General features: G+C 41.6%; 1 protein-coding gene across 1 annotated transcript in view; it reads right to left on the bottom strand.

The window, feature by feature from the left end:
- Positions 1-13,869, bottom strand: part of MEI1 (meiotic double-stranded break formation protein 1) — a 69,759-nt gene that overhangs the window by 21,541 nt on the left and 34,349 nt on the right. The window contains exons 19-20 of the mRNA XM_008537828.2: positions 12,718-12,865; positions 4,242-4,517 (exon numbers count right to left, since the gene is read on the bottom strand). Of these exons, the coding sequence (XP_008536050.1) occupies positions 4,242-4,517; positions 12,718-12,865 (424 nt within the window). The remainder of the gene's footprint in view (positions 1-4,241; positions 4,518-12,717; positions 12,866-13,869) is intronic.

Below are 13,869 nucleotides of genomic sequence, written 5' to 3'. Positions count from 1 at the left end.
AGGTCACAAGGCCCAAGGCCAAACCAGCTTCTGGGTCCTGCTCCTTCACCACCGCCACATGGCTGCCTGAATGTCAGAGCTAGTCTCTCAGAAACCTGAGTTAGTAAATTTTAAAGGTCCAAAAGGAAGGGCCTACTCGGCCTTTGGTGGCCATGGTGAATGCCTGGAGAAGGTGTGCACCCCACCACAGGCGTCAGTGGGAAGGCTCTGGTGGAACACAGCCCACTCTGCAGTCTCTCCTGCCTACAGCTGTCCAGAACCTCTGGGACTAGACTCACCAGGGTGATGTGGCCAAGCAGGGAACAAAGAGAGCTTCTGTGATATCACTGTTCTTCACATCTAAAGAACCTACATGAAAGACCACCTGCTGATAAGAGTGGCAATTAACAGCTTTGTTTTCAGCTGTTAATTACCCACAGCAAAAACAGAAATTGGTACCAACACATATTTTTAGACTCTTCTCCTCCTGTGGCTAGAAGCTGGGGAGAAATGGTAGGAATTATATATACTAACAGACAATAAAGCTGTTCCTCACCAATCTTTTTTACCACTGATATTTCTAGGACCTAATTTCAGTGAAAAACTCATTAATTTTAGGTTCCAGTCATGGTCATGACCCTTATTAGCTATATGACCTTGGGCAATTCAATAAGTTTCTCTGAGATTAACATTGTTTATCTGGTTCAGAGTCAGTCAAAAATTGGGGAATGATAGCCTACTGTATATAGCATATCAAGAGTCTTCCTACATATTCTATGATTTATCCTTACGTTATCTCTATTTTACATGTGAGGAAACTGAAGCTCAGAGAATCCTTCACCTTCCTGGATCTCTATGCAGCATCCAGTCCTAAGGGCAGCTCCTTCCTGTTGAGCTCTACCTGGTGAAGCACAAGGCTCCTCTCTGCCCTGTCCCCATTCCTCCAGGAAGGAGGGGTGATGAGGGTGGTGTACATTCAAGAACAAGAACTGGGTCACCACAACAAAGGGTGGGCCACCTGCTCCAGCTTGCCAGGGGCAAGGACTCTAAGGATTTGGTCTCCTGAGATTCATTTTCTCTTTGGCTTGTTTCTTTTAAGTATTTATGTCCTTTGAAGCTAGTGGCCTAGCATAGCCTTCAGCTAGGGAGGGGCCTCCACCCTAGGGAGATCCAGACTGAGAAAGGGAATTTGTGAGAGGAAGATAATGAACTCCATTTTAGACAGAAATGCTAAATAGATGGTTAGCTTTATGGGTGTGCAGCTCAGGAGACAGGTCAGGGATGGGGGCAGAAATTTGAGTCATCAGCATACGGCAAGAGGCAACTGAAGCCATGGGAATGAATGAGACAACCCAGGGAGAATGCACTGAGTGAAGAGAGCCTAGGACAAAATCTTGAGGAACATTAACTTTCAAGCGCTAGCAGGGAGAAAACTACGAAAGAGACTGGGAAGGATCAAGAGAGGTAGGAGAAAAACTAAGAGAGCTGGTATTACTGGAGCCAAGAGTGAGTCAATAAAAAGGAAGTGGACAACCATCAAATACTAACAGGTCATATAAGGTGAGAACCAAAAAGTCCACTGCAATTAGCCACAAGGACATCACTGCTGATCCTGGTGAGAGTTATTTCAGGTAGCAATGGGGGCAGAAGCCAATGGGTGGAGGAATGAGTAAGACATGATGATTTTGAAAGCAGCAAACTACTTCTAGGAGTTTGGCTGTAAAGGGAAGGACGTGAGAGTGGAAAGTGTTGGGAGGGCAGGGACCAGTGAGTCTGGGTATGGGTCGAAGACATCCAGAGAAACCAGGAGCAAGTCTAGAGGAGCCTAGACTCTCCTAGCACTCCACAGCCTAGTGTCATGACCTGAGACATTTTTCTAGCCTCATCATTCTCTGATTCTCTCCCTGCAGTGACGCTTCATTAAGTCCCTACAAGAAGAAAGATGTGAAACAAGCATCTATGATTTCCTCAAGGGCAAGGACCAACCATATCTGAATTCTCTTTGAATTCCCAATGCCTAGTGCCTAGTAAGTACCAAATAAATGTATGATCAATGAAAAAGTGAGTGAATTCAAGGCTTCTAAAAATCTGTTCCTCCCTATCTTTCTCCGACCTCATCTCCTATGATGTCCATCCTCCAAGCTCCAAAACCACACCAGACCATTCGTGGTCCCTGAATTACAGTAAGCACTTTCATGCTGCTGTATTGGCCTGGCAGGATCCTCCTCCAGCCGTCTGACTTATCAAGTCCTTTGAGGATCAGCATATATGATATCTTTCTGCCCTCCCTGCCACCCAAGTACTCTGCCTGATCTTTACTGCCACACTGTCAGTACAGTTGTGGTTTGCTGTATCTAATTGCCTCACTGTCCTGCGGGGCAGGGACTAGGTCCAGTTCTTCCCTATACCTCCAGTGTTCACACACACAGCTCTCCCATTAGATGGAACAGTGGATCAGGGTTGGTTTCTTCTTTGTTCTGACAGTCAGCTTTGTTTACTGGAAAGAACCTTAGACAGGGAGTCAAAATCTGGGTTTTAATCTCAACTCTTGTGACCTTGGCAAATCTCTCTAAACCTATTTCTTCATTTGTTTAAAAAGAAAAAAAAAGATACCATCATTAGTATCTCTCTCAAAAGATCTGAATTCATTTTTTTTGAGAGAGACTTAGATCCAGATCCCTAATTCAATGGGTCAGCAAATATTTTAAGTACCTACTATGTGTGAGGAACTGACCCTGAATACTTCATCTGGCAAAGAAAATCCAACATCTTAGGTCTGTCCATTGCTGCTTTCCCTGGAGTCCCATCTTGCCTTCTTCCCCTATGCACTAATGCTTTATTTTTAACCCATTCCTTCTCCTTCTCTCAAGGAAGAATTTGAGCCAAAGCATCAATGTGGCCCCGATCAAGCCAACACATGTGCAACCTCACAAAAAGACAGATCTCAGGGATGGGAGGTGAAGATTTAAGTCTGAGTGGAGAGTGAATGTGTGTGTGTGTGTGTGTGTGTGTGTGTGTGTGTGTGTAAGTGTGAATGCAGACAGATGTAGGCACTTAAGGGCGTGAGAAATATAATGCAAGTGTTATTTCCACCATAGTCAAACCAATAAAGTCAGGGAATCATGTTTGTTGATGATAAGAACATCATCTCTATCAGGCTGTGTCATTCTTCCTGGACAAGGGAAGGCCAAATAGGTGAACTGGCATTGAAGGCAGAGGTTCTAAACCAAGTGTCTCCTACGCTGGCGTGCTGCAATTAGTTTGGGACCTGCCACTAGTAATTGCTCACTAAATACAAAGTGTCAAATGCACAAATAATTTTCTTTTTTAAAAATATATAAATCACAGCAGTTACTTCTACAGTAATGTCACCCTCATTAATTTCTTTTCCAATGTGCTTTCTTGAGTGGAAGGAAAAAAGGTGGAGTTAAAGTCAGTGTATTAGCAACTGCAGACAACAGGCAGCCTACTTATCTAACTGATGTACCTGATAAGAATTACAGGGGCCGGCCCTGTGGCGCAGCGGTTAAGTGCGCACGTTCCACTTCGGCGGCCTGGGGTTCACCAGTTCGGATCCCAGGTGCAGACATGGCACCACTTGGCACAACATGCTGTGGTAGGCATCCCACATATAAAATGGAGGAAGATGGGCACAGATGTTAGCTCAGAGCCAGTCTTCCTCAGCAAAAGGAGGACAATTGGCAGTGGTTAACTCAGGGCTAATCTTCCTCAAAAAAAAAAAAGAAAGAAAGAAAAAAGAATTACAGAGATGTATTACTTCATAATAAAGCACTGGGGTTTCTAACAGTTCTGGGTATGCCCAAGGAACTGTGTTTCACATGTACCATTATCATGCGAGTCATGGCAGAAAAAAGGCTGAGTCCCTCTGCAAGCAGACATCTCCATCTACATGCCCCAGGGGTCTCCTTTGACCTTAAACCCCTAGCCAAATCTACCTTGAGAGAAGACAGGGAGGTCAGAGGGAATGGTAACTGAGATCAGCATTTCATAGTTATGACCCCTGGAGAGTAGAAAGGAACATATCTCTCAGTGAGCAGACCTCCATCAGACTTAGGACAGGGTATAGATTTACAGAAACCAGGCATCTGCCAGCCAAAAGGACCTCCTACTCACACGGAAACAGCAATAATTCCAGAGGTGACCAGAAGCATCTGCTGATGCCTCCTGACCTCAGTAAACCAGCTCCCAGAGACAGAGGGCCCACCATCTCTGAACGCAGAAATGAGCAAGTGATCACCTACTAGCAAAATAAGCAGGATGCTGGGGCTGCTTCTGAGTATGTGGAACAGGGCTGCTAAGCTGGCAGGAAGTGTGGGCTGCCCAGCAGAGGGGAGATCATCCAGCTCCTCGTAGCTGCTGTCTTCCCAGGAGAACCAAAGTTCCAGGACACGGTGCCCAAACCTACTCATCAGCTCTGGATACAACAGGAAGAACCTGAGCAGGAGGGGGTGGTGGGCGTAGACTAGGTGCAGGTCCGGAATGCCCTCTAGGAATTTTCTGATGGCACTGACCACAGCCTGGAGGCAAAGAAAGAAAGAGGCTAAATATACCTTGCAGAGGACCCTAGAGACCCCAACAAATAGCCAAGACGTGACTGGGAAAAATGTACTGGCATTTGAGTACTCTAGGACATCTTCACTGGGTCATCCCAGCACCCTCTTCTGAGAAGAAAACCCCACTGTGCTTACCTTACGACAGTGCTTCTCAACTAGGGGTGATTTTGCTCCCCAGGGACATTTAGAAATGTCTAGAGATATTTTTGATTGTCTTGATTGGGGACATGCTACCAGCATCTAGTGGGAAGAGAGCAGGGATATCCTAAATATCCTACAATACTCAGGACAGCCTCCCACTGGAAAGAATTATGCTATACAAAAGGTTAATAGTGCTGACACTGAGAAAGCCAGCTCTATAATGATACTTACCACAGTGTGTTGTACTTGTCAGCATATGTGTCTACCTCCCACACTAGACTTGAGCTGTCTGAGGGCAGGGACTGTGGCAGATTAATCTGTGCACTTGGCATAGGGCCTGGCACAGAGGGGGCAAAGGTATGTTGAATCATTTATTAACCTTCAAAAATCTATGTCTTCCCATTGCACATATAACACAGCTCAAATTCCTTAATATGTTATTCTGAAAGTTTTATAGTTTATAGTTGTGGCTCTTTTATTTAGGCCTTTGATCCATTTTGAGTTAATTTCTGTGTATAATATGAGGTAAGGGTCCAACTTCATTCTTTTGCATGTGGATATCCAGTTGTTCCAGCACCATTTGTTAAAAAGACTATTCTTGGGGCCAGCCTCGCGGCCAAGGGGTTAAGTTTGCATGCTCCGCTTCAGCGGCCCAGGGTTTTGCCGGTTCAGATCCTGGGCACAGACATGGCACCACTCGTCAGGCCACTCTGAGGCAGCATCCCACATGGCACAACCAGAGGCACGCACAACTGGAATGTACAACTATGTACTGGGGGTGCTTTGGGGAGAAGAAGGAAAAAAAAAAGATTGGCAACAGTTGCTAGCTCAGGTGCCAATCTTTTAAAAAAAAAGAAACTATTCTTTCTCTATTAAATTGTCCTGGCATCCTTATCAAAAATCAAGTGACCATAAATATATGAGTTTACTTTTGGACTCTCAATTCTATTCTATTGATCTAGATGTCGATCCTTATGCCAGAACCACACTGTCTTGATTACTGTAGCTTTGTAGTAAGTTTTGAAATCAAGAAGTATGAGTCCTCCAACTTTGTTCTTCTCTTTCAAGATTATTTTGGCTATTTTGGGTCCCCTACATTTTCATACAAATTTTAGGATCAGCTTGTCCATTTCTGGAAAAAAAAAAGGTAACTTGGATTTTGATTGGGATTGTGTCGAATCTACAGATCAATTTGGGGAGTATTGCCATCTGAACACTATTAAGTCTGTTTCCCTAGTTTTATTGAGATATAATTGACATATATCATTGTATAAGTTTAAAGTATATAACATAATGATCTGACATATGTATACATTGTGAAATGATTAATACAATAAGTTTAGTCAATATCCATTACCACACATAGTTACAAAATGTTTTTTCTTTGTGACAAGAACTTTTAAGATCTACTCCTTAGCGACTTTGAAATATACACAACAGTATTGTTAGCTGTAGTCATCATACTGTACATTACATCCCCAAAACTTATTTATCTTATAACTGGCTATTAAGTCTCCTGATTCACGAACACAGGATGTCTTTCTATTTATTTAGGTCTTTAATTTCTTTTAACAGTGTTTTCTAATTTTCATTGTGCAAGTCCTTGCACTTTTGTTAAATTTATACCTGTGTATTTTATTTATTGATGCTATTGTAAATGGAATTTTTAAATTTTTTTTTTATTTTCTTGCTGAGGAAGATTCGCCCTGAGCTAACATCTATGCCAGTCTTCCTCTATTTTGAATGTGGGCTGCTGCCACAGCATGGCCACTGATGAATGGTGTAGGTCTGCTCCTGGGAACTGAACCTGAGTTGCCAAAGTGGAGCATGCCAAACTTAACCATTAGGCCATGGGGCTGGCCTCTTAATTTCATTTTTGAGCATGTTATTAAAGACATAAGTCTACCTTTCCAGCTTCTCTCCACTATCTCCCATATGACTTAGAGAAGGCACACTAACCTAGGCTTCCTTCCTTGAATAGATAGACTAGGTAACTTACCAACTCTGTATCTTAAATCTTGCTCTACTCTCAGCCTGAAAATTCTCCCTTTACCACCTCTGTCTCCTTCATGAAGCCTCTCCTGATGCAACAATAAGATACAATCTCTTTCCCCATGTATTTCTATAGCTCTTGATCAGGCCTCCTCCTCCAGGAGAGCACTCATTGCTGTTGTTGCCTGCCTTATAGGAGATCTTTTTGTCTCTCCTGCCAAAATGGTGCTCCCTGAGGGCAGAGAATTTGTCTGATTCCCCCTAACCCTGACAGGCCCCCATATAGCACCTGGCACACATCAAGTGGTCAAGCCACATTGGTTGAGTTGCTAAAATGTTGAGAAGCAAATAAACAATCACGTGCACTGAGTAGCGTTCAAGGGTTTAGGAAATGCTGATCAAATTGGAGACAAGTTACTAAAAAGAGCTTCCACAAATAGGTAGGACCTGACACTCTGAAATGTCTATTCCCCCAGAGACACCCACATTCCAGCTATTGGAGGGTCCTCACACACACATCCAGACGCACACCAACCCATCTTCTGTACTGCTTCCTATAGAGGCTTAAGAACTAGGAGAGTCATAAAGGATCTCAGAGATGACTCTGGCTTCTCCTCTTCACTTCTAGATGGCATGCCCAAAGCCCAGAAAGGGAAGGAGACTCCCTCAGGGGTGCCCAAAACATTAGTGCAGAATCAGAATATAGATCCAGGAGTGCTGCCTTTCAGTGCAGTGCATGTTTATAAGGTCATCCTGCTGCCACACAAAGAGTACTCACAAGTTGATGGCATCAAGGAAGTCTTCTCATAGAAAATACTGCACAGAGAAGGGAAGGTCAGAGACAGAGGCAAAGGAAAGACCCAGGAGCCAGGAGGCAAATCTTCTGAGGAAGAGGTCCAAAAACCTCCTTAATGTGTCCCTTACAGCACCACTCACCTTAGGCAATCCCATTGCCCACCAAGGCCTTGATGACTTCCTGAAGGGTGCTCCTAGAACAAAGAGTTTCCCTGTCTCCAAAAGCTTCGTGGGCTATGTTCTGCCCTCTAACTTCTCTTTCACCTCTCTCCTAACCTTTCTTTTCACTCCATTCAGAACAAGTTCCTAATGAACTAGGGCACCATGAATCTACATGCATAATTCTCAAAAATAATGTTGAGCACAATGAATCAATAAATAAATGAGAAAGAAACAAAAGCTCTTCCTAACAGTAGAATTCCAGCCAAAAAATACAGAAGGATGGAGTCAGAAAATCACCATTTTGCAACTTCATTCCAGCTTGATTCAGCCAGTAATCATCATTGTATGCTAAAACTAGTGGGAGAAAGTTTGATGAGGAGCAGGATATATAAACAGTCGCAAACAATCTTCCAACTAGATCATTATTAATTACAAAGAAAAACATATCGTCACAGTGGAAAAATCTAGCAATATCACGTATTCAACATAAACATCACCAATAATAGGAAAAACCATCACCATATGCCTCCTGAGGACACATCACTTGTGTAGTATTCTTACCCAAAATGCATAACCTAAATCTAATAATGAAGATATATCAGAAAAACCCAAACAGAAATTAACATAGGAGGTGCAAGACTTGTACAATGAAAACTACAAAACATTTCTGAAAAAAGTTAAAGAAGACATAAATAATGGAAAGATATTCCACGTTCATGAGTCAAAGACTTAATATTGTAAAAATGTCAATACTACCCATTTATTCTACAGATTTAATGTATTCTACAGATTAATGTAATTATTCTACAGATTTGATGTAATCCCTACCAAAATCCCAATGACTTTTTTGCAGAAATAGAAAAACCCATCCTAAAATTCATATGGAATCTCAAGGGACCCGGAATAGCCAAAACAATCTTGAAAAAGAACAAAGCTGGAGGACTCAAACTTCCTAATTTCAAACCTCACTACAAAGCTACAGTGACCACCACAGTGTGATACTGCCATAAAGATAGACACATAGACCAATGGAATAGAATAGAGAATCCAGAAATAAACCCTTGTATATATGGCCAAACAATTTTCAACAAGAATGCCAAGACCATTCAATGGGGAAAAGACAGTCTTTTAAAAAAATCCATCATCCAGCCTCCCATCATATGCTGGGTGCTGGAAAAACTGGATATCCACATGCAAAAGACTGAAGTTGGACTCTTACCTAACACCATGTATAAAACTTATCTCAAAACAGATCCAAACCTAAATGTAAATCTAAAACTATAAAACTGTTAGAAGAAAACATAGGGCAAAAGCTTCATGACACTGGATTTGGCAGTGATCTCTTGGATATGACATCAAGGCACAGGCAACAAAAGAAAGAATAGACAATTTAGACTTTAGGAAAATTTAAAAGTTTTGTGCATCAAAAGATGCTTTCAATAGAGTAAAAAGGCAACTCACAGAATGGGAGGAATCATTTGCAAATCATATACTTAATAATGGATTAATATCCAGAATATACAGAGAACTCCCAAAACTCAAAGCAACCAAAAAACCAAACAACCTGATTCAAAAATGGGCAAAGGACTTGAATAAACATTTCTCCAAAGATGATACACACATGGACAAGAAACACATGAAAAGATATTTGACATCTCTAATCATTAGGAAAATGCAAACTAAAACTATGAGATAAAAACTTCACATCCATTAGGATGGCTAGTATCAAAAGAACAGAAAATAATAAGTGTTGACGAGGATGTGGCGATATTGGAACTCTTGTGCACTGGTGGTGGCAATGTAAAATGGTACCGTCACTGTGGAAAATAGCATGGCATTTCCTCAAAAAATTAAAAATAGAACTACAATGCGATCCAGAATTCCACCTCTGGGTATATACCCAATAGAACTGAAAGCAGAGTCTCAAAGAGATATTTGTACACCCATGTTCATAGCAGCATTATTCACAATAGCTAAAAGATGGAAGTAATCCAAGTGTCCATTGATAGATGAAGGGATAAGCCAAATGTTGTATATACATACAATGGAATATTATTCAGCCTAAAAAAGGAAGGAAATTCTGACACATGCTACAAGATGGATGAACCTTGAGGACATTATGTTAAGTGAAATAAGCCAGTCACAAAAAGACAAATACTGTGTGATTTCACCTATAAGAGATACTTGGAGTAGTCAAAATTCCTGGGACAGAAAGCAGAATGGTGGTTGCCAGGGCTGGGAGGAGAGAGGAATGGGGAGTTACTGTTTAATGGATACAGAGTTTCAGTTTTGCAAGATGAAAAGATTCTGGAGATGGATGGTGGTGACGGTTGTACAACAATGTTAATGTACTTAATACCACTGAACTGCACACTAAAAATGATTTAGATGTTAAATTTATTTGTGTATTTTACAACAAAAAAAGGATAAAGAAAGAAAAATAAAATTGAATTAAAAAATCAAGTTGTGACTATGTTGCCATTTATATATTTATATAAAATTTTAAAACATGGAAAACAATGTTATATATCATTTATAGATGCACACCTAAGAGGGGAAGCCTGGAGTTCCCTCAGCTACCTTTCAAGTTTCCACACCACCACTGGCAGATGTGAAGAGAAGGCCCCCAAAATCCAGCCTTCCCACCACTTATTAGTCTTGAAGCCATCAAGATTATTCCTGTTGTGTCCTTCTCTCCTGTTTACATTAGTGACCTCAGGAAGCCCAGAACTTACAGGTTATTCCTATATGGCTCAAAGCATGTCTTTGTTTGTTTCCATCTCTCACACTTAGCCAGCTCCCAAAACCCTTCCCCTGTCCCCTCTAGAACTCACTCATAGTTCCTTATTTCCTGTACCTCTTCTTTGAATAGTCCCTTCACTTTGTTGCTTTGACTCTCTGAAAGACCTGTTTTGCCTACAATCTCTTGAATGGGGACTATTTTCACTCCCACCTCCCTAATTCCAAAACCTTGGCCTCTAAATTCTCTGACTTCCTCCCTTCTAATCTCCTCCACCTACCTCAGCCATTCATGCCCATAGTCATGCCCCTAATTCTTGTCATTACCAAGAACTGTACCCTCCCCAATAATCCCAATTTCAAGCATCCCACTTTTACTACCATCTCTCCTATCTTTCCAGCTTACTCCCTCTATTATGTCAATCCAACGATTCTTTGACCCCCATCAGAATCAAAATCTTTGGACATATCTTTTTATTCTCTCTTATTCTCACACCTCACACTGATCCATCAAGAGATCCATTGGCTCCAGCTTCAAAATACATTCAGAAGCTGACACTTTTCACCACTTCCTCTACTATCTCTTGCCTACATTACTGCTGTAGCCTCCTAACTGGTTTCTGCACTTCCACCCTTGTACCCCTTTGGTCTATCGTCCTAGCAGCCAGAGTGATCTTATTAATTCAGCTATGAATTAAACCTTGGGACTGTATGAAATCATCAAAGCAATAAGTTTAGAGAGAAAAGAAAAGCAATTAAAGACTGAGCCCTGGGGCACTGCAACTCTTAGAAGTGAGGGAGATAAGAGAGAACCAGCAAAGGACACTGACACAAAGCAGCCAACCAGGTAGGATGAAAACCAAGAGAACAGCCATTCTAGAGCCAAGTAAAGGCAGTGCTTCAAAGAAAAGAGATACTGTTGATAGGTCAAGTAAGATGATGACTAAATACTGACTATTGGCTTTAGCCACACTGTTGGTGACTTTGATAAGTGCATTTTCAGAAATGTGGTAAGTGTGAAAGCCTAACTGGGGTAAGTTCAAGAGAGAATGAGAAAGCAGGAAATGCCAAACAAGCCTGAAGTATCTTGTCAGACTAGAAAGCCCAAACTCTGTCAAAAGGTTGTGTGAAGAGGACTGAGGAGCTACCCTGAATAGGCTCCCACAGGCCAAAGATAGGACAATTTGAGCCTTGAAGAGATAATAACTACAGTGGATTAAAACATATCAAAAATTTTTAAATCCATGAGTTCATAATGATCTAAAAAAATCTCTTGGTCACCTTTGGAGAATGCTAGGCAACCAACTCGTGTTTTTGAAAACTGGTAATTAAAGGGAAAGAATCAAACTTTCAACCTATGCTTCCTATACAATGTACTGCTCAGTGTAACCGATAGTTGATGAGAGAAGTTTCTTTTTATACTAGTATTCCAGTTAGTAAACAAAGAGAGAATGACAGAATTAGGATATTATTTTGCAATCCCTAATGAATTAATGGATCTAGGCAATGATCACCAATGGCTGCTAATACCACAAAAAGAGAGACAATGGGACATTGTATACCAAGGTCTGTCTTACTCGAAAATTCATGCACTTCCACTATATCTTCCAGCTTCCATTCAAATTAAACCAGGTCTGCTTACATCACATGTGCCCCAACAGTAATCAAAAAGAGGCACAATTAATAATCAGTGAAAGAATACCCTTAGGTTGAGGCTGAAGGGTCCACATCTAAGGAATAGAAGCAATCGTCAATGAAAAAGGTAAGAGATTCAGTGATGAATCAGACATAGTTCTTGATCCCCAAGTTTATAAAGAAGCTGGAGAGAGAAAGCTTGTACACACAGAACCACCATCAAAACAATACAAGATCAGCCTGATTAACAATGAATCTGGGTCCCAGCAACCCATTTTGTTTGATAAACCGTTACCCGAAGGAGGTAACTCACACCCCTCTCCTCCTGCACAAACCAGAGGTGATACTAAGAGCCTTGGGATTTGGTCAAGTCTGAGCTGGAGTCCTGGTTCCTCCAACAATTCACTGTGTGAAGTAGAGAAGTTACTTTAACCCAAGGCTTGATTTTCTTATCTGTAGAATGCAAATAATAATCTCCACCTCCCAGGACTGTTGAGAGAATTAGGTAAGTTACGTAGGCTCTGTATATCCAGCACCCTACCTCCCTCTACTCCCCCAACTTTCTCCCTCCCTCTCTCTCTCTCTCTCTCTCTCTCTGCCACCCACCTTCTTTATACATATATCATCAGGTATCCCAAGGAACCATAATGTAAAGAGGTGCAGGAGGAGGAGGAAGAGCCCCAGGCTTTTTGGTCCATACCTTATCTAGTGCACTGTCTTTATCTTGGCAAACTGCAAGCAGATAGATGGAGGCTCTGAAGACCACCAGTGGAGGCTGCTCACCCTGGTCCTGCAGAGACAGGAGGAAGCTTTGCACAGCCACAAATAACTCTGCCTCTGAGACAAACCTGTCAACCAAGGAGAATGAGTGAGAAAGACAGAGATGGCTGTCCTGCCTGCCATATCCTCCCTCAGCCACTGTCCTTCTGCCCCCAGCATGTCCACAGCCTAATGACACCTTACACAAACAGCATGCTGTATATACTTACAAAGCATTGTTACACATGCACAGCATGGTTCTATGCTTTATGCAAGGATCTGTTAGGGGCCAGGGACTCCTTACTCACACCTAAAAGGTGAAGGGTCACCAAGTTGGACCAGTACTATTAAAAAGAAGGATGCTGTTTCTGGGGTTCAGGAGTCCCTGCTTTGGCAGCCAGTCCCCTCCGCCCCCGCTTCTTGTATTTATCATTAAACATTTGTGTGTTCAGTGGGCTACTTTCTAGAGCAGAGACGGCCATGTTTGTACATGCAAGGGAGATGGAGGTGAGGAGGAGACTGACTTTTCACTATATATCCTTTTATACCTTTTTAATTTTCTCTCATGAGTATGTCTGACCTATCAGATTAAGTACCAAAAAAATCTAAACACTTTAAAATGAGTAATACTAAATGCAATGTGGTATTCTGGATTGTTTCTGGAATAGAAAAGGGACAGCAGAGGAAAAACCAGTGAAATCTGAATCAAGTCTAGTTAATAGTATTGTACCCTCACATGTATGGTCAAATGATTTTCAGCAAGGGTGCCAAGACCATTCAATGAGGAAAGGACAGTCTTTTCAACAAATGGTGCTGGGAAAACTGGATTGCCACACGCACAGGAATAAAGGTGGACTCTTACCTAACATGATATAAAAAAATTAACCCAAAATGAATCCAGACCTAAATGTAAACCTAAAACTATAAAACTCTTAGAAGAAAACATAAGGCAAAAGTTTTATGATCTTGCATTTGGCAACAATTTCTTGGATATGACACCAAACGTATAGGCAACAAAATAAAAAATAGACAAAGTGGACTTTATGATAAAGTTTTAAAATTCTGTGCATCAAAAGACACTATCAACAAAGTA

Source organism: Equus przewalskii, chromosome 29 (genome assembly GCF_037783145.1).
Source record: "Equus przewalskii isolate Varuska chromosome 29, EquPr2, whole genome shotgun sequence".
Taxonomy (NCBI): Eukaryota; Metazoa; Chordata; class Mammalia; order Perissodactyla; family Equidae; genus Equus; species Equus przewalskii.
The sequence above is the reverse complement of the archived record's forward strand: the minus strand, read 5'-3'. Positions and strand labels throughout refer to the sequence as shown.